A 21,098-nucleotide genomic window follows, 5' to 3' on the forward strand; every position below is an offset into this window, starting at 1 on the left:
AATATTTATGGGCCTGACTGTATATCAGAAAACTACACATATGGAACATAATTTAATACATGTGTTTTGTTAAAGTGATGTTATTGAATTGGTTATTTTGTATTTATTCCATTTGCAAATGACAGTTGTCTCCTCACCTAGCTTCTTGCTGATGGTCTTGTAGCCCATTCCAGCCTTCTGCAAATCTACAATCTTGTCCCTGACAGCTCTTTGGTCTTGCTGATGATGGTGAGGTTTGAATAGAAGAAAGAGATTCTGGGGACAGTTGTCTTTTTCACACATAACGAGTTGTCATTGGAAGCTTCTTAAATTGACAGGACTAATCTGTGTACCACATGAGCACCTACTATAGCCAGTCTGTGGAAGCCATCATTGTTGTTGTTTGGTAGGGGATTAGGGATGGGCGAAGGGTTTGGCCTGAGCATGAGTTCGACGAACACCCGAATTATCAGGGCGTTCGACCATTTGTTCAGCCCGTCGAATGACCACAATGCACTTCACCTCTGCACAGTGCATTGGAAGCCCTGATTGGCTAAAGCAATTAAAAATGTAACCCATTAACTGCCACAATGGGTCCTCTTCCTGTCCCCTTACTCTCTTTCCTCTTTTTTCCTTCCAATCTTTTTTCCCCAAGCTGTTTCCCCTTTCTCCCCATTTGGTCCCAGAGGGTCCTTTTTGTACTATGACCTCTGATAATGCCACCTAACTGGCCCCCCTTGATTGTCCAAGGCCTCAACTCACCACAAAAGAAAGTAAAAGTTTTTTGTTATCACCAGAAATAGCAGATTAATGTGACCTATTTGCAGGAAACTCATTTAGCAGCTAGAATTAGGTGAACATTGGCTGTTCGCCCGTTCGACGAACACCCAAATTTTGGAGGGGTTCGACCGTTTGTTTGGCCCACTGAACAACCACAATGCCGCTCATTGTATTGGAAGCCCGATTGGCTGAAGCAATAAAAGTTTTGCCACATCAGGGTACTGAGCACTGTCAGAGCCATGATTGGAGAAAGTGATGATGACTCTATCTAATCATGATTTATTGCTCTTAGTCCCACTCCACACTATAAAAGTATTTTTTCAATAGTGGCGATTTGTAGTGTGATACTGGCGTGGAGAGAGATAGAACAGGGCTCTAGTCAGTGCTACTAGAGAGTAGTGTGCTATTGTGATCCTATTGTCAGTGTAGAGTATCAGTTTAGTGTGAATCTAGTGATAGTTCAGTCACTGTGAGTGTAGTGCGACCATTCATTTTTACTTTAGTGTCACTTTAGTGTGAATCTAGTGATAGTTCAGTCAGTGTGAGTTGTTTTTTCAGGGCAGGTTTACTGCATCATAGTTTAATGTATTATTGCACGTTTAACACAGTATATTTCTGTGCGCTACGTGCTATTTACCGGAGTATATTTCAGTGCGTTACATGCTGTTTAACACAGTATATTTCTGTGCAATAGTGCATGTTTAATGCAGTATAATTCAGTGCGTTACTGCAGTTTAATGCAGTATATTACTGTGCATTAGTGTACGTGTAACTCAGTATATTTCAGTGCTTTTATGTGCCGTTTAACGCAGAATATTTCTGTGCTTTAGTGCAGATTTAATTCAGTTTATTTCAGTGCATTATGGCATGTTTAACGCAGTATAATTCTGTGCATTAGTGCACGTTTAACGCAGTATATTTCTGTGCGTTATTGCAGGTTTAACGCTGTATATTTCAGTGCGTTACGTGCCATTTACCGCAGTATATTTCTGTGCGTTAGTGCACGCTTAATGCAGTATATTTCAGTGCATTATGTGCCGTTTATTGCAGTACATTTCCGTGTGTTATTGCATGTTAAAAGCAGTATATTTCAGTGCATTACATGCCATTTAGCGCAGTATATTTCAGTGCGTTAGTGCACGTTTAACACAGTATATTTCAGTGTGTTATGTGCTGCTAAATGCAGTATATTTCTGTGCGTTAGTGCACATTTAATGCAGTATATTTCTGTGCGTTAGTGCACATTTAACGCGGTATATTTCAGTGCGTTTCGTTCCCTTTAAAGCAGTATATTTCTGTACGTTCAGAATAATTTCTGTGTGATAGTGCACGTTTACGGCAGTTTATTTCAGTGTGTTACGTGCCCTTTGACGCAGTATATTTCTGTGCGTTACTGCGCGTTTAACGCAGTATGTTTTTGTCCATTAGTGCACATTTAACGCAGTATATTTCTGTGCATTAGTGCAGTTTTACTGCAGTATATTGTAGTGTTTCGGTGGAGTGTTTTTGTGTAGTGTGTACTCGTGTTAAAGTGCACCAAACACCACTTTCCATTGATTAAAGTGCATCCACGTACACATTTCCACATCTTTATTACATTTTGTTAAAAAACACCTTCCTATTATGTCTGGGAGGAAACCAAGAAGAGGCAGACATTCCCATGGCACTGTGAGGGGACAAGCAGCATATGTGTCCACAGGCAAAGGTGGATGTGGTCAGTCCTCAGGCAGGGCATCATTTCCTCTGTTTAGGGATGTTGCCCATGCTATCCAGCCACGGCAAGCAGAGGAGGTGGAGGACTGGCTTACTAAAGCCTCCTCATCCTCCTGATCCTCCATCACCTAAACAGAGGCTAGTGCGCAGTCCACTGCAGCTGCCTGAGTGGCTAAATCTGCCTCATTGCCCACAGCTATTCCTGCCATAGCCCTAGCATCAGGCATGGAGAAGTCAGCTGAGTTATTTGTACACTGCATCAGCCACTTGCTCCTTGATGATGCACAATCATTATTTGATTCAAACGTTGGTTCTGAGATTGAGGAAGATAGGAACATGAGCCTACAAAGAGGGGTGTACACACTGGTACACAAATTGGCAGTCAAGTTCCCCCAGCCGCAGCATATTGCCAAGTTGTCTCCAGTAGTACTGAGGATGAAGGAGATGATGATGATGAGGTCACTGACACAAATTGGTTGCCGGATACAGCAGAGGAGGAAAGTGAGGAACAACCCCAACGAGGCAGCCATCATAGAAGAGTAGAGAGCAGCCACCCTATTCTATCACATTGTGGAGCTGTTATCTCCCAGCACCATTCCTACAGCTCAGCTGTCTGGGCCTTTTTTAGCACATGTGCAGCCAATCGCGCTGTTGCAATTTGAAAACTTTGTCTCAAGCACATCAAGCGTGGCAAAAAACACCAGCCATTTGGGTACCACATGCTTGGCAAGGCATTTAACCTCCCACCACTCAGCCCATTGGCAAGAGCTACTGAAAGCCACACAAAAGGAATGCAATTCTGTTCCTCCTCCTTTCTCACCTCAGCCTACCCCCCGCCATATCTCATGAATTCTCAGCAACCTCCACTGACAGGGATGATGGTATAGCATAGGGTGTCCCAGCTCCTTGCAGCACTTCTGCCAGTAGCACACCACCAGCTGTAGACTATAGTTGGCAAATTTCTCTGCCCCATCTGCTGCAACAAAAAAAAAACAAAAAAAAAAATCACTGCCACCCACATGCCCAGCGTCTAAATGCAAGCTTGCCAAAGCTGCTGGCTTTACAACTTCTGCCTCTCTATCTGGTGGATTCTGCCCCCTGCTGTGAATTTGCTGTACCACAATGGCAGGTTTCCAGTCGGTATTTCTTTTAACATAAGGCCATTCCAGCTTTGTACCATCACGTGGAAGGCAATGTTGTGGCATCGTTGTGCCAGTCAGTTAGCCGCAAAGTCCACATTACTGCTGACACGTGGTCCAGCAAGCATGGTTAGGGACGCTATATTTCATTCACAGCACACATGGTAACTCTGCTTGCAACTCAGGAGTATGTAGGACAGGGCTCAGTGCTGCAGCTTGTTGTGCCGCCATGTCTTTATACAGCTAGCGGTGATGATGCAAGATTTGTCAGCTCTACCCCTCCTTCTCCTCCTCCTTGCCCTCCTATTCTGAATTGTCAGACAAAGCCCCTTTAGTGTTCAAGGGGCTAGTCAATGAGTCAGGCTAAAAGTTGCCATGCAGTGCCTCAGTTGGTGTGTCTAGGGGACAGGAACCACACAAAAGCAGAGATTCTTGCAGCTCTGCAGGGGCAAGCCCAGAGGTGGTTCACACCATGCCAGCTGGAGCCGGAATGGTGGTGTGCGATAATGGCACAAACCTCCTGTCCGCCCTTAGACAGGGAAAATCGACACATGCCATGCCCGGCACATGTCCTCAATTTGGTGGTGCAGCATTTCCTAAATAGGTACCCGGGGTTGGAAGATCTGCTAAAGCAGGCCAGAAGAGTCTGTAGCCATTTCAGGCCGTCATACATAGCCAGTGCTTGGTTGGATGAAATTCAGCGGGAATTGCACCTGCCCGTAAACCGCCTGATTTGTGACATGCCCTGCAGGTGGAACTTAACTTTGGCAATGCTGCAGCAGCTTCTCATGCAGCAGAGGGCCATCAACGAGTACCTGTGTGAGTTTGGCACAACAACAGACTCAGGCTGGCTCAGCTTTTTTCCCCAGGACAATGGCTGCTGATAAAGGATCTTCAAACATAAAGTGATGACCGCGCACCGATGTAAGTGAACATGTGAAGTTTATTCACCACTGTAGATCCAAAACTGGACATCAAAACATCATGGACAAGGACAAAAGGTTAACCTGAGCGGCTCATCTGCATTTGTCTCAGTCATGCTGATAAAGGATGCATGCACTGTACTGTCAGGAGACCACAAGGATGGTAAGCTGTGACAATGCATGCAGCAGTGACACAATCACTGTTGTGTTTCTGCTGGATCAGACTCTGTGTGGCATTATGGACAGGGCACTCAAGGCAGAGCAGCGGGAGGAAGGCCCACTTTATGCAGACAACATTCTTTCTACGCCACATAACGCACATGAGGAGAGGGAAAAGGAGGAAGATTCTGGCAGTCTAGGAGGCATTAAAGCAGAAAAAGACATACGTCAACCCTTATGGTCCTCCATATGGTGGACAATTATCTAGGGGCAAATACAGACATGGAGAGCTTTTCAGTTGACGATCTACTGGGTTATTGGGTCATGAGAATAGACCACTAACCAGAACTTGCCCAGGATGCAATTGAGCTGCTGGGCTGCCCTGCATCCAGCATTCCTTCTGAACGGGCATTCAGTGCTGCTGGAGGTTTTGTTACTGATAAGGCCTGTGAGGGAGGGGTGGAGCCGAGGTGCCAGGATTACTTGGGAGTGAGCTCCATTCTTGGAGCCAGGGAGGGAGGGGCGGAGGCGCCAGGGTAACCCCTAAGGAGGAGCAAATACCCCGTGCAGCAAGGAGGGGAGGGGAGAAGGATCCTAACCTCCCATTGGTCTCCTGATCCCACCCCCCTTCCATGAATAATATGATTGGCTGCACTGACTCCTAGCTTCATCAAGGCCGGGGCGGTGCCATGGGAGGATGGATTGAGGGTTTTTTTTCATGCTAGGGGTGGCTTTTTTGACCCCCCCCCCCCCCCCCGCAAAGTGCCTTGCTGGCTTAGGCCAAATTACAGCATTGCCCCTGATGGCGATGTCACTGATTAAGTGTTTTTGAGATGTGGTGGCTGCCTAGTGTTGTAGGTGTTGATTTCATCTGAAAGTCATTTTTTTGGTATAGGTTTCATGGGCACAATTAACACCCGAAGACCAATTTTTCTGCTCCTGTTTGACAGGTTAATATCATTTAAATTTTTGACAGCAAGGCTAATTCTTGCTTTCATGTAGAGTACCTCTAAAGGGTTACGGTGTGAAGGCGCCACAGACACCCAAAGACCAATTTTTCCACACCTGTTTAAAAGGTGCATATCATTTACATTTTTGACAGCAAGGCAATTTATGCTTTCCCCAACATTCCCTCTATAGAGTTACAGTGTGAAGGCACCTTCGACACCCAAAGACCAATTTTTCCACACCCGTTATTTCTATCCAAAGTCTGCATTAGAGACACCAGAATTTATCCAAAAAATCGCTAATCTTGTTCCCAGTGCACTACATTGTGGCCTCATCATACAGACCGGCTCCCCAAACTGTTGTACCAAAATAAAGAAAGCTTGAAGGGAAAATGTCATTTCTTTGGCTTTATAAATGCAATTATTTCTGCAGCAGCTTCTATGCACAGTACAGAAGTGTCACTTAACAGGTAGACTAAGGGGACCCCCCCAGGCACTAAATTGATAGGAATTTTTCATTTTTATTGTTATTTCTAATTTTGATGCTTTCACTTTAGGCATCAGTAAAATCACTGCTCATTTAAAAATTACGTTTTTACCAACTTTTTTTTATTGATACATGTCCCCCAGGGCAATACCCAGACCCCATAAGTATTGTATGTCCAATTACTTGCATGTAAGCCTTCAAAATGGGCACTTTTGATTTTTCTAATTCGGGTCCCGAAGACTTCAATGGGGTTTGTTATTCGGTCCTGAACTTTCGCGATGTTCGAAAGTTCTGGTGCTAACTGAACAGGGGGTCGTTCAGGCCCATCCCTATAAGGGATCAAATACTTATTTTACTCACTGAACTGCAACTCAATTTATAACATTTGTGTCATGTTTGTTCTGGATTTATGGTTGATATTCTGTCTCATTGAAAATACACCTATGATAACAGTTATAGACCCTTCTTTCTTTGTAAGTGGGCAAACTTACAAAATCTGCAGGAGATCAAATAATTATTTTCCCTACTGTATGTAGTACACAGAGTGAAAGGAATTTCACATTACTCACATATAATGTAATGATGTAACTGATTGCTGGACATTGAAAAAATAATGCCAATACAATAAGAACCATCTTTATTAATGTTCACTCAGCGTGTCATTTAGAAAAGTGCAACATTTACGAACCATCAGGGGTCAGGCAAAGTGACATCATGTCACTTTGCATGATGAAGGGACCCCAATGGTTCCAAAACATTCCATTTTGCTGTATGACATGCTGAATGAACATCAATAAAGATGTTTCTTATTGCAGAAGATTAAAATGTGCTGGCAATATATTTTATATCTAATTACAGTGCCGCCATCCACAAGTTGCTTGAGCACCCTGCACCTGGGTGTACACCGGTCTGGTGTGTGATGGAGATATAGAAAAAAAAACAGCCATGGTTGACACCTTGCAGGTACCACCAAAACAATGCAAAAACAAAAATATTTTTTTTATATAAAAGCTTAGAAGTTCATTACAAAAACGTGAGTCTTTCTCTCTGGACCTCCACTAATGCAGTTTCTATTTGGTCAAAAACAATGCAAAAATGCTTGGGGAATGTAAGGGTATGCACAAGAATCACAGGAGATGCCCCATGTTCTAGATCAGTGTTTCTCAACTCCTGTCCTCAGGGCCCACTAACAGGCCAGGTTTGCAAGAAAACTGAAAACTGTGATATCATTTGCTGCTCAGTGATTGCAGTATTCTAGTCTGCATCTCCCCAAGGTAATACTTAAAATCTGGCCTGTTAGTGTGCCCTGAGGACCTGAGTTGAGAAACACTGTTCTAGATTGCAAACCAAAAACAAATTAAAATTTTATGTAAAACGGGCTCCCATATATATATATATATATATATATATATATATATATATATATATGTAGTGCGTTGTCCCAAGTTCACAGTTAATAAATCTGAAATGTAGCTCATAAAATGAAATAAGCATACCTCTCATAGTTGATGTGGTCATGTATGTAATACCAGATAGAAATGTCTTCTGACAGTAACTGCATTGGCAGAGGTCCAGGGAGGAATAGGCTCATTTTTGGAAAACTTTAAATAGCCCCTGTAGGGGGAGTGTAGAAACCATGTGATCAATGGGGTCTAATAATAATCCAAGGAATGGTCTCCTATCTTCTCCATTGGCCCCAATGGAAGAGATGAGAGGCGAAGCCCCAGAGCATTATTGGGTTCCATTTATTGCATGTTTGTACAAATATTAGGCCATTCCTCTCTCCAAATCCTTGAGGAAGATATTGTCTAGAAACGTGTTAGGTCATCTCACATGGAGCCATCTACTTTGTATAATGAGAAATGATTGGACATTTATTCCCTGTGTGAAGTGGAGTGGAAAGCTCATATGAATGTTTGATGAGGGTTAAAGCATATGATGCTTCCTTGTGTTTTATAGATTTTATACTTTTTTGGTAGTAAACTTATACATTTGTATATGGAACAATTATATTAGGTTGTGCATTGTTTTGGTGGTGCCTCCAAAGTCCTAACCACAACTGTTTTTAATGTTGGCACCCAAGAATACGCTGGTATTTTTTGCTGTATGATAGAGATATCTCTAAGACTGTTGGAAGTGTTACGCTCAGCTTCACTTATCCTCCACAGTACCCAGAGAACTTGAAATCAGGGGCATTTAATAATATGACTATCAAAGCGAAACTTTACCCATAACAACTTCATAAAAAATAATATTCTTTAGCAAGGAACGTAAACTCTAAATTAATAATTATGCCAAAATTACACCAAAATTAGTGTGTGCTGTAAATTGCCTCCAGCATTGTTCCTGTTTCTTCTTCCTGGAGGCTGCCATTTAGCTGAAGCCCAGATTCCCTGAGCAGCAGTAAATTATAAAGTGGAACTCACCCATTCGATTTAACGGTTTAAAAAAACAGTTATATTCCTGGAATGCTGGGATTGCTAACTGTCACATTTGCTTGTTTCCTCAACCAAACTATCAAACCATCAAATGGCTGGTGTTATAACTTATCTGCAGCACCATGGCAGTTGCAGATCAAACAGAAGCAGCTTTCTTAGTTGTAGAGGCTAGGTGGATTTAATTCTGCTTTAAGGCAGTCAGCAGATCAGTCTTTCTATTTGGCAGTACCTAAAATATAGAGGAACTGAACATGTGCAGAGCAGGGTGAGACAGTGTATTACTGGATTTTAAACAGTATAGGTACTTATTTTTAATGTTTTACATAGCTATACCTGTAATAGGGGCCAGCCTGAAGTCATCTAGCAAGACTTCATTTTCTGACTAAAGTTCCACTTTAAGTACAGCCAAGACGTTAGTACTTTTGATTGTAAGCATTCATGAACAGGGCCCTCCTAACCCCTTTTTAAACTGTTTTGTAACTGTACTTTTTCCCTGTATTCTATAGCTCCCTTCTCTTGAACAGCCCCAGGCACATGTGTGAGTCCCGCAAACTGCCTACTGGAATGTCTACATCACACATCCTAGGAATCGTTTAGTGTGAGAGACATCACAAAGACCTGTGGTGTTTCTGGGCAATGCTCAAAAAAAAATGTCTTTTTCAGTGGAGTAACTCCACTTTTGTTGAGAAAAAAACATTCCCCTCTAGGTGATCTCTGTTCATTGCAAGGATTATAACAACCTTTGTTGCAGATTCCTACCTTTTGTTATTCTGAAGAAATCACTGATTGTTCTTCTGGCCCCTGTGCTGAGTGGGTCTAATGGGAGTGGTTTCATAATTATCAATCAGCTGTGCACCTGCAGAGCACTCATGAGGAAGTCTGCTGGGCCTGCATCCCTTTAGATGTGTTCCTATTGCGAGTATCCCACCATAAATGACATTTTTGTTGCAAGGGATGCCTGGAATCTGACTTGTATCTTAGGCAGACTTCTGGGAAATTTGGTGAGCCAATCACACAAGCTGGAAATGATATCCTGGGGTGTGGTCAGTATACATTCTGTGTACAGAACACCTCCAGGCAGCCATATTGCATTTTCAGAAAATTACAGAGCTGCAGACTGAAAAGGAAAGGTAATTTTTAATAGCATTCAATTACAATATGACTTTTGTCGCAATTATGTACGCTATATTATTTTTTCCCTATTTGCTATTTTTTTCCCCCATTAAAGTGGAGTTACCATTTAATTTTTTTTCTTTACAAATGTGTAAGGGGAGACAGGGGGAAGGCAGGAGAGAGGACCCATCAAGAATGGGTGGTTAGTTTTCAAGAAGATAAAGATTTGCTTATAAACGTATAAAAGGTTGTAACGTATTAAAACATTGTTATTCAGCTACACTGCAAAATGAATGCAAAAGGAAACATCAGCTTTTAAATTAAAGTTAAATTAAAAATTCCCTTATTTTATACAAAACGTGTAGAAGGTAAATGTTCAATATTTGCTAAACATGGAGTGTATTGCTGTTAGTAGGTCAGGGTACTTATAGATATTCTGAGAAGAAGCAGCAAAGCACAATCACTGTGTGGTACTGCAAAGCTGGATGCAGACCCTTAGAATGTAATAAGAAAAAAAAGACAATATAACAAGGGCTCAATTCCACGGTGGGGGCTTAATAATAAAAGGGAGCAGATAGATTTTGACCACATATATAATTATTGCTCGTGGAGGTGCATAGCCAACATGTTTCATTGCAATTACAGTGTCATCTACTGAGCTGTTTGCTTGGAACCTTTGTTCCAAGCAGATGCGGGGGTCTGATCATGCGTGAGAAGTGTACACACAGCACCAACGATAATACTGCACAAGGACCATGATATACACGAGTCATCTCTGAGCCAGAGTTTTAGTCCAGGTAGCAGATATTAACCCTGGGTGATGCCTATCAAGTGAAGAAAGGAAGAATGTAGGCTTTTTTAGAGGGAGCATTGTGGTCTCTCTGAGAGGTAATAAATATATGTGACTCTTACTCTAATGTATTACTTGTGCAACATAAAAAAATACATGTGGTCCAGTTTTAAAGGTAACAGGTAATGATATACACTGTATTCTCAAAAGTATTGGGACACCTGCCTTTACATGCACATGAACTTTAATGGTATCCCAGTTTTATTCTGTAGGGTGCAGCATTGAATTGGCCCACCCTTTGCAGCTTAAACAGCTTCAACTCTTCTGGGAAGGCTGTCCAGAAGGTTAAGGAGTGTGTCTATGGGAATGTTTGACCATTCTTAAAGAATTTGACTGGTGCAGGCCAGTCAAGTTCCTCCACCTCAAACTCGCTCATCCATTGGTGGAGGGTGGATTATGGTGTGGGGTTGTTTTTCAGGGTTTGGGCTTGGCCCCAAAGTTCCAGTGAAGGGAAATCTTAAGGCGTCAGCATACCAAGACATTTTGGACACTTTCATGCTCCCAACTTTGTGGGAACAGTTTGGGGATGGCTGTACCAACATGACTGCGCACCAGTGCACAAAGGTCCATAAAGACACTGATGAGCAAGTTTGGGGCGAAGGAACTTGATTGGCCTACACAGAGTCCTGACCTCAACAAGATAGAACACCTTTGGGATGAATTAGAACGGAGACTGCAAGCCAGGCTTTCTTGTCTAACATCAGTGCCTGACCTCACAGATGCGCTTCTGGATGAACTGTCAAACATTCCCAAAGAAACACTCCTAAAGCTTGTGGACAGCCTTCCCAGAAGAGTTGAAAGCTGTTATAGCTGCAAAGGGTAAAAAGGAATTGAAAAGGATTAAGAGAGGTGCATGGAAGGCAGCCAGCCCCCAGTCTGATGTACTCACCCTCCAGTCTGCCACCAACCAAGTAGACCTGTCTCATGATATAAATAAAGAACAGGGGTTTAGTTGGCACGCATTTGAAAAAGCATGTGTAAGCTGCAGGGCCACTACATGGCACCCTGTTTTACCTGCAGTCCTAACACTTTTAATTTGAGTGTCTCCACACTGGGAGCACATGACTGCTAATGGATGGATAGGAGGCAGGTGGGAGGGAACAGCCCAAACCTCCCCCAACCCACCCCCATCCATGACTGGTCTAGTCTCTCATGTACATGTATAGCTGCAAAGGGTGGGTCAATTCAATATTGAACCCTACAGACTAAGACTGGAATGCCAATAAAGTTCATGTGCATGTAAAGGCAGGTGTCCCAATACTTTTGAAAATATAGTGTATAACTAGCCTTGAACAATTGTGCACCTCTATCTATCTACCCATAATCATCTTCCCAATTCAGCCCACAGATAGCTATGAAAATGATGCTGTAATAGGGAGCTATCAGCTTTGTAGTGAAATGTAGAAAAAAAACCTTCATGTGCGATAATGATCAGACCCCGTACCTTTACATAGCCGGATTATCACAAGTGTTGCTTAGATCAGTAGCAGCCAATTTAACAATCTCATGTATATCCATGTACATAGCTACCCATGTTGATCCTTTGATAGAAGCTGAAGACCTAATTGTTTCTTGTTCAGAGACTATGTCTTATTAATCTGAGCTCACGAATGTCCTTTGATAACATCAGCTTTGTTTGCTAATAGGGCCACATGATGTCAGTATGTGATGTATGCTGTGTAGATCTCTCATTTACTTCTGTTAATTGACTAGAGGAGATAACAGTGTTTTCTTGTTTCCTTGGATAGGCATCTCCGTGAGCGTGTCAACGTTTAATCTGGTTGCCATATCTTTGGAAAGGTACAGTGCAATTTGCAAGCCATTACAGTCACGAGTGTGGCAAACAAAGTCACATGCCTTGAAAGTAATTGCGGTTACCTGGTTCCTCTCCTTCACGGTCATGTTACCATACCCAATTTACAGTACATTGGTGCCATTTCCAAAGTCTGAGAATGTGACGGGCAACATGTGTAGGCTGGAGTGGCCCAGCGACCTCACACAACAGTCATGGTAAGTGTGGATCATTAGTATACCCTACTATTTTTACATATCATGATATCCACATTCTACTGTAAGAAATACATTAATTGACACTGTTCATTTATGTTTTCCCCAGCTTATTTTGCAGTAGAGATACACTATATTACTAAAACTATTTGGATTCCTGCCTTTACACGTACATGAACTTTAATGGCATCCCAGTCTTAGTCCGTAGGGTTCAATATTGAGTTGGCCCAGATCGCAGTGCGAACTGTGAAATGGTGCAGGAATCAGATCGCATAGGTGTGAAAACCCGTGCGATCCGATTCCAGTGAGAACCAAAAAAAATTTTAGTGCGAATGCAATGCAACTTCAGCCATACATTTTGTATGGCTGAAATCACATCGCACAGACATGGCATGTGATCTGCACAGCAATGCGGTGTGAATCACATGCAATGTCTGGCATCACACTAGTGTGAACGGGCACTTCAAGATGATTTAAAGAAAACAAAACAGTGTAGCACAACCTCTACTAAATCTGTCCTCACACTACAGTGAACATAAACAATGTGCTAATAAACAAATCAATATGTATCAATCTCCATATAACAAAATAATATAAATGTAATGTGACAATAAAAACTGATGAAGTCCACACCCCTCGGATGTAACACTTATAGGGGACAGAGCAGAGGCCTAACTAGAACCTTCAGGGCCCCGGTGCAAGAAACCATGAAGGGACCCTGGCCTGGGCCCTTCCCTTCAAGCCTGGGGCTCTTTCCATTGATCCTGGGGCCCTTTACTCTCATTGCGGGGCTCTTTATTACGTTCCGACAGCGGGACCCTTTCACAAGTTCTGCAGTGGGCCCCCTTCCTGCCATCTTGGGGCCTCCCCACGGTGGTGGAATGCCAGGGCCCAGTCTGACCTTTGCGATCCTGGAAGTTCAGCCACTGGTGTCAGTAGTTTTTATTTTTTGGTATTTTAATTGTATTTTTTATCATTTTATTTAATTTTTTTTACAATGTCACTGACTATGACTCTGTCCATCCAGAAAAGGAAGGAGCTGGTAAATTACATATTTACCGACCCCTTCCTGGTTCTCTAATGTGACACATCCCCTGTAGCAGCCAGCAGGAGAGGGAAGGGAACACAGTGTGGGGGGGGGGGGTACAGCACAGTAGCGGGGGAGGGACCAGGGAAGCACACAGGGGCCCGGAGCCAGCAGAACACAAGTGAACTGGATAGGAGGAGTGGCAGGGGCAGCATACAGAGGAACCAATCTCCTCCATTTTCCTCCTGCAGCTACAGGAGGAAAAAGGAGGACAGTGATTTCTCTACATGCTGCCCCCACCGCCCCTCCTATCCAGGTGTACAGGGGAGCTGCACAGGCCCCCTGGAGCATGGGGCCCGGTTGCAAATGCAACCCCTGCAACCTCTGTAGTTACGCCCCTGGGACAGACAGAGCCTAGATTATGAGTCATCTCATGGCCATCTCTATTTCTGATTTTTGTTTAACACATGCGAGATTTAGTGGGCATGGCTTAAGTGCTTTTTATTGTGAATAGATTTCTTCATCTTTTAAGCCCAAAAAAATATTTGATACAGAGATTTGCTGTATTTTATTCCCATCTCTACATGCACTTCGGCTTACTTGGATGCTGACACTGAGCTAGAGGAGATTTGGAGGATTGAGGATGCTATATTACCATCACTTATTCCCCTAAGACACACAATTGTGTGACATGCTGTGCAACTTGGGACTGCAAAGTCACATGACAAGTCAAACCCTATGATTTCTAATGAGTACCATTCATATGTGTGCGACTTCAAGTCGCAGTGACTTCAAAGTAGTCCCTGAACTACTTTGGTCTGACTTTGATGTGGCTTGAGGTCCATAGACCTCAAGATTACACAGGCATTTCTTCATGTGGCATTGAAGTCGCGTTAAAGTTGCATCAAAGTCGCACTGCAAAGTCGGGCCACTTTCAGGTCGTACAAGTGTTAAAGGGGCCCTAAAGGAACCACTGCTTGTGACCTGACTGGTAATGCTGGGGGTCATGACTCTGAAGTGAGCAGCTAGTGGAGCATGAGTGGTGGCTGACACTGAATATTGCAAGAATTTTCACGGGGTGGTGGATCATCTTTTATCTTTATCTTTTATCACATCACATATATTTTTTTATTGTCACATCACATTGATATTATTTTGTTATATGGAGATTGATGCATATTGATTTGTTTATTAGCACATTGCTTATGTTCACTATCGTGTAAGGTCTGATTTACGGATTTAGTAGCGGTTGTGCTACACTGTTTTGTTTTCATTTTAGTAGAGATGCATTACTCCAAAATAATCATTAATGAGGCGCTATCACCTTGTCAATGCAGGGTACAGTGACAGTGTCTCTGTAAAGGCTCCGCCCACCCCCTTATACTCATCTTGCCTGTGCTCCCTCGCTGCTCTTCTGGGTATGGGGGAGCATGTGAGCTGCTGACCTCTGACAGTGCTCAAACCTATTGTTTTGCTTTGGTCACAAGACCAAAGGAGTGACATCACTGCTCCCCCAGGTCACCAACATTGTGGATTTCTGATTTGGTATCAATGGAGTATGGAGCAGCAAGGAAGCATGGGCAAAGCATGGGCAAAGCATGGGCAAAGTGAGAATAAGCTGGTCAGGGGTTCCCTTTGCAAAGACAGTGGAAGTTCGCCCCATATTGGCAAGGTGATTGTGTCTTTTCAAATGCTGGACATCTACAGTTTTCAAACACTAGCCAAACATATTTTTTACTTCAATGAATGAATACAGTGGGAATTGCTAGGACTTCTATTAGATTTTGTTGCTGTCCTTAGAAGGGCGATTTTTCCTCCATCCTGTACAGGACAATACTGTCTCTGGGACAGGAAGTGGTGGATGCAATCAGCAATAACATCTAAACAGAGGTTTCATCCTCCCCCCACCACTCGGGCAAGAACTAAGGTGCATTTTCTAAACATGGACTGCAACGAAAAAATAAATAAATCTAGAGCACATGTGTCAAACACAAGGCCCGTGGGCCGAATACGGCCCTCCAGGTCATTTCATGTGGTCGCTACACCTCCCCTGCAGCTGCAGCACTCCCCTCATCTCCACCAACCCCTGTCTCAGAAGTCGGCAGCAGAGAGGAGGACAGAACTTCTCCTTTCGATCCTGAGCCCCTCTGTGTACCTGCAGTACCCCCTCGTCTCCACCTCCCCTGGTCTCAGCATTCAGAAGACTCCAGCCCTCCTCTGGTCCTCCTCCAGACCCTGCACTTTCTGCTCCCCAGCTCTGCCCCCACTGTGATGTAAGGAAGGTATCTATTGGAAAAAGTGGAGCTGAATGGACTTTGTTGGCACTGACAACCAGACAGTTAAGTCATAAAAAAACATTTTATTTCGAAAATATTAAAAAACATATCAACATATGTGTTCCACCACAAGTGCAAGACAGAAAAACAAACAAATAAAATAAATCAAAAGACAGAATCTTAAAAGGCATATGTAACCTAATCTACTAGTTAAGATAACTGTAACCTCTCTAACCACCTTAATGGACAAAATATACTATCTGTAAAGCTGTTTAGAAAACAGAAGTATTAAACAGCCCTAGGGCTTTTCCTGGTATACAGGGTGAGAAGTTGGCATCGAATCCAACGGTGGTGGTGTTGGGAGGCTTGGTGTCTTAGTACTATAATCCGGTCATAGGGCAAACTCTACATGTTTCGCGCGATGAGCGCTTCTTCAGGAGTTTATATGAAGGCTGTAACAGTTCGATTTAACAATATTAGTAGCACTATGTGCGGAAACCCTGTTTATTTGTTTTGTAGATACTGATGCCTGTGGTCGCGGGGCAGACACAAGGGCGAAAGTCAAAGAGCGTGCCGCTAACATCCCAAAAGAAAGGGGGTGTATAGTGGAGGTGGGGGGATATTTAAAATATCAATTCTTAATCCCTTTAAGCACAAGGAATGTAAATGAGGTCACGATAAATATAAATCGATATTTGGATGCATAAGCGAAGTCAAAAGTGTTCGATATGAATATCAGTTGAGCAACTCTATATTTGCTCAATATGTGTGATGAATCACGAGTATCACATGTGATTAAACAGCACATAAATACAATGCTTTTGAGTAGGGATGATCGAACTTTTGAAAAATTCGGTTCGACCAGAACACCCGAATTTCCCGAAAGTTCGGTTCGGATTCCAGAACCCCATTGAAATCAATGGGACCCGAACTTCGGCAATCAAAAAACACAATTTTGAAGCCCTAAAACCCAATAAATGCCCCTAAAAAGTGCCTAGGGTTCTGGGTCATGCCCCAGGGACTATTAATCACACAAAAAAAAAGTTCTTAAAAATTGTCGTTTTTGATAGAGAGCTAAATATTGAAAAAATTAAAAAAAAAAAAAGAGATTTCTTTGGATTTAGTGTCTGGGGAGTCTAAAAGGTGTACCTGTGAAGTTTCAGCTCTGTAGCATGTCCAGAACCAGAATTATAGCATACCAAACCTTCAAAAAATGACTTTTTTGCTTAACCGCACCTTTCTTTTGCTCCTAATCAATGGCACAGCCAATGTGTATGATGGGGACATAATGCAGTGCACTGGGAACAAGATTAGAGTTTTTTTTGGAAAAAGGTGCTGTCTCTTTAAATGTGCATATAATTAACGGGTGTATTTCCACAATGGGGCTATTATTACCAAATGTTTTCAAGAAGTCCAAAGATGTATGTAATTGCACTTTATTTCATGTAAAATGGTGTTTGGTGCACTTTAACTTGAATTCTCACAAGAAACAGACATATATGCACGGATACATTGAGGGTTAGGGGTAGGGGTCACAATGTAGTGCAGAGTGAACAAGATTAGAGATGTTTTGGATGAATACTGTTGTCTCTTGACTTTGAATAGAAGTAAAGGATGCTTAAAAATTGGGCCTTTGGTGGTGCCGACGATGCCTTGACACCATATCCCTATGAAAGTGCTGGTAATGAAGGCAATAATTGCCTTTGTAAGGAAAAAAATTACAATGATATGCATCTGTGTGACAGGTGCGCAAAAATTGTTGTTTGGGTGTTGGCGGAGCCATACCACTGTAAGCCCAAAGAGCTGGTGTTGAAAAAGGCGTAAAAATTATGAAGGTGTGCACATGTGGAACAGGTGCGCAAACATGGTAGTTTTGGTGTTGGCGGAGCCTCCCCACCATAACCCCAAAGAGCTGGTGTTGAAGGAGGCCCAAAAATTGTAAAGGTGTGCACCTGTGGAACAGGTTCGCAAACATGGCAGTTTTTGTTTAGCGTAGCCTCCCCACCGTAACCCCAAAGAGCTGGTGTTGAAGGAGGCCCAAAAATTGTAAAGGTGTGCACCTGTGGAACAGGTTCGCAAACATGGTAGTTTTTGTTTAGCGTAGCCTCCCCACCGTAACCCCAAAGAGCTGGTGTTGAAGGAGGCCCAAAAATTGTAAAGGTGTGCACCTGTGGAACAGGTTCGCAAACATGGTAGTTTTTGTTTAGCGTAGCCTCCCCACCGTAACCCCAAAGAGCTGGTGTTGAAGGAGGCCCAGAAATTGTAAAGGTGTGCACCTGTGGAACAGGTTCGCAAACATGGTAGTTTTTGTTTTAGCATAGCCTCCCCACCTTAACCCCAAAGAGCTGGTGTTGAAGGAGGCCCAAAAATTGTAAAGGTGTGCACCTGTGGAACAGGTTCGCAAACATGGTAGTTTTTGTTTAGCGTAGCCTCCCCACCGTAACCCCAAAGAGCTGGCTTTGAAGGAGGCCCAAAAATTGTAAAGGTGTGCACCTGTGGAACAGGTTCGCAAACATGTGTAAGATTCTGGTACCTCTGGTACCCTTATTTTCCACTTTTCTTTCAAATATGCATCCCACCTTTCTAATTAGGTGGTACGCATACACCTTTAAGACGGATGACGTCATCGCCGAGCGCCGCAGAGCGGCTATTTCAACCGCCGGCGTTCTCTCTCACATCGTTCGTTCAACCTGCCGTGTGTCCACATGCTTACAAGCTTACCTTGCTACCGGAACCTCCAGCTATTCCCTTTTACTTGGAAACAGACCGGAACCTCGCTACCGATCCCTGTATCTCGCTACTGGATCACTCCCTTACTACTGGACCCTGCAACTACTAACTTTACTAGTGATAAGTACCCCACAGGGGAATCCTCCATAACCTTACTTACACTATGTGCATACTAATTCTATCATCTGCACTGTTACATAGATTGCTAGCTCTTGAGTCTACTACCATCTATCCTTGCACTGGGTTAGTCTATCCTGTATTTGTCATCTGCTGTCCTTACCACCTGTTACCATACTCGATTACTAACCTATCTGCATTCTACCTAAATACCATCTAATACTCTCCTGAACATTTCTATCAAGTGCTTACCATCTCTGTCACTGTTCACACCTGTCCCTTCAGCACATCATCTTCATACTGTTATATACATCCTATCACTCCAGGAACATCTTATTGAGTGTGTATATCTGTATGCTGAAGCTGACAAGCCCACAGTGATGAGTCTGGAGAGTTGGATCTGGTTATTCAACACATCTCTACATGACTACTGAGTGGAGATTCTGCAGCTGCAAATCCAGCCTACTACAAAAACGCAGGAGCGTTACAGATTGAACGAACCATAAAAATGGATTCAGCAGAATTACCCACTCAAATGACACAATTAACACAACAAGTAAATGCATTAATGCTTGCTCTTACGAAGTAAAAGAAGAAAATCAGACTCTGATACAGCAGGTAACCCGTCTTTCACGGCTCACTGCTGCTCAACCCCCTGAACCTAAAATAAACCCTCCTCTAGTGTTTACAGGTGATCGGAAAAAATGTAGTGAATTCAAAAACGCATGTCAATTACTTTTTTTGTTAAAACCTCGTACATACCCTACTGATCAAATGAAAGTCTGTACCGTTATCTCATACTTAACGGGTGACCCACGGGCCTGGGCAGACTCTCTCTTTGAGAAAAATGATCAGCTTCTGAACTCCTATTCTTTATTCCTAGCGGAACTCGCTAGTTTATATGATGACCCCAACAGGCAGAGTACTGCTGATATTCAATTGAGGGCTTTAAAACAAGGAAGGAGACCTGTAGAAGAATTTGTAGCTGAGTTCAAAAGATGGACCCTTGATTCAGGGTGGAATGATACATCTCTGCGAACTCAATTCAGACTCGGCTTGTCAGAAGCTGTTAAAGACGAGCTCGCCCGAGCGGATTTACCTGGCACCTTGGATGCCTTAATACAACTCAGTATCAACATCGACAGGCGACTGCGTGAAAGAAGGGCTGAGAAAATGGGAATGCCATTGCCTAGTCCTTCTCGGATTTCGGCCGTTGACCCTACTCCCATGGAGGTAGGAACCATACGCCCACCTTTATCAACTACTGAACGAGCCAGAAGAAGATCCAGAAACCTCTGCATGTACTGCGCATCCCCGGATCATTTGATAAGCGTCTGTCCCCTTGTCCGCAAAAAAGAGGGTGAGTGTTCACATGTTTTGCTAGGAGGATTAACGACTTCCTTTTCTAACCCCTATCTCTTTGTTCATTTGACATTACAGTGGGACCAGACTAGGATTACCACCAAGGCTATGATCGACACCGGATCTTGTGGAAACTATATTGATACATGTTTTGTTACCTAAAATAAAATACCTATTATTTCAAAACCTAAACCTGTTTCTGTTAGTTTCATTAACGGTATCCCACTATCTTCTGGTCCAATCACCAACCAGACACAAGCACTCCTCGTCACTACTAACGAGTCTCATATGGAGACCACCACTTTTGATATACTATCTTCACCCCATTTTTCTATTATTTTGGGACTCCCCTGGTTACACACACATCAACCAATCATAGATTGGAAAAAACAGACTTTGTCTTTCCCTTCTCACTATTGTGAGATTACGTGTAACCTCCCATCTTATGGAAAGATCCTGTCTGTGGTGTCAGATGAGATTGCACCACTATGCTATCAGGATCTGTCCGAAGTATTCCTTGAAAAAAATGCCCAAATGTTGCCTCCCCATAGGGATTATGATTGCACTATCGATCTACTCCCTAACAGCAAATTGCCTTTCGGTCATGTTTATCCTCTTTCACAGGATGAACTTTCTCATCTCAAGGAATACTTGGATGAGAATTTGACAAAAGGGTTCATCAGACCCTCTACTTCTTCCACAGCTGCAGGACTTTTTTTTGTCCGCAATAAGGATTCAAGTCTTAGGCCTATTATCGATTATAGGCAATTAAATACGATTACAATAAAGGATCGCTATCCTTTACCGCTCATCCCTGAACTCATTGAACAAGTGCGTGGGGCTACTTACTTCTCTAAATTAGACCTGAAAGGGGCATACAACCTAATCCGAATCCGTGACGGAGATGAGTGGAAAACAGCATTCAGAACCAGATACGGATTATTCGAATATCTTGTGATGCCATTCGGGTTGTGTAATGCTCCCGCAGCTTTCTAAAGGTTCATAAACGACATCTTTAGAGACTTACTTGATGTCTGTGTTGTAGTATATC

The 21,098-nt window shown here is 43.0% G+C and overlaps 1 protein-coding gene across 1 annotated transcript in view; it reads left to right on the forward strand.

Annotated features, from left to right (window-relative positions):
- Window positions 1-21,098, forward strand: part of CCKAR (cholecystokinin A receptor) — a 125,464-nt gene that overhangs the window by 76,911 nt on the left and 27,455 nt on the right. Inside the window, exon 3 of the mRNA XM_082267979.1 lies at window positions 12,277-12,538. Within this exon, the coding sequence (XP_082124105.1) occupies window positions 12,277-12,538 (262 nt within the window). The remainder of the gene's footprint in view (window positions 1-12,276; window positions 12,539-21,098) is intronic.

This window comes from Pelophylax lessonae, assembly GCF_965119305.1.
Source record: "Pelophylax lessonae genome assembly, chromosome: 1".
Taxonomy (NCBI): Eukaryota; Metazoa; Chordata; class Amphibia; order Anura; family Ranidae; genus Pelophylax; species Pelophylax lessonae.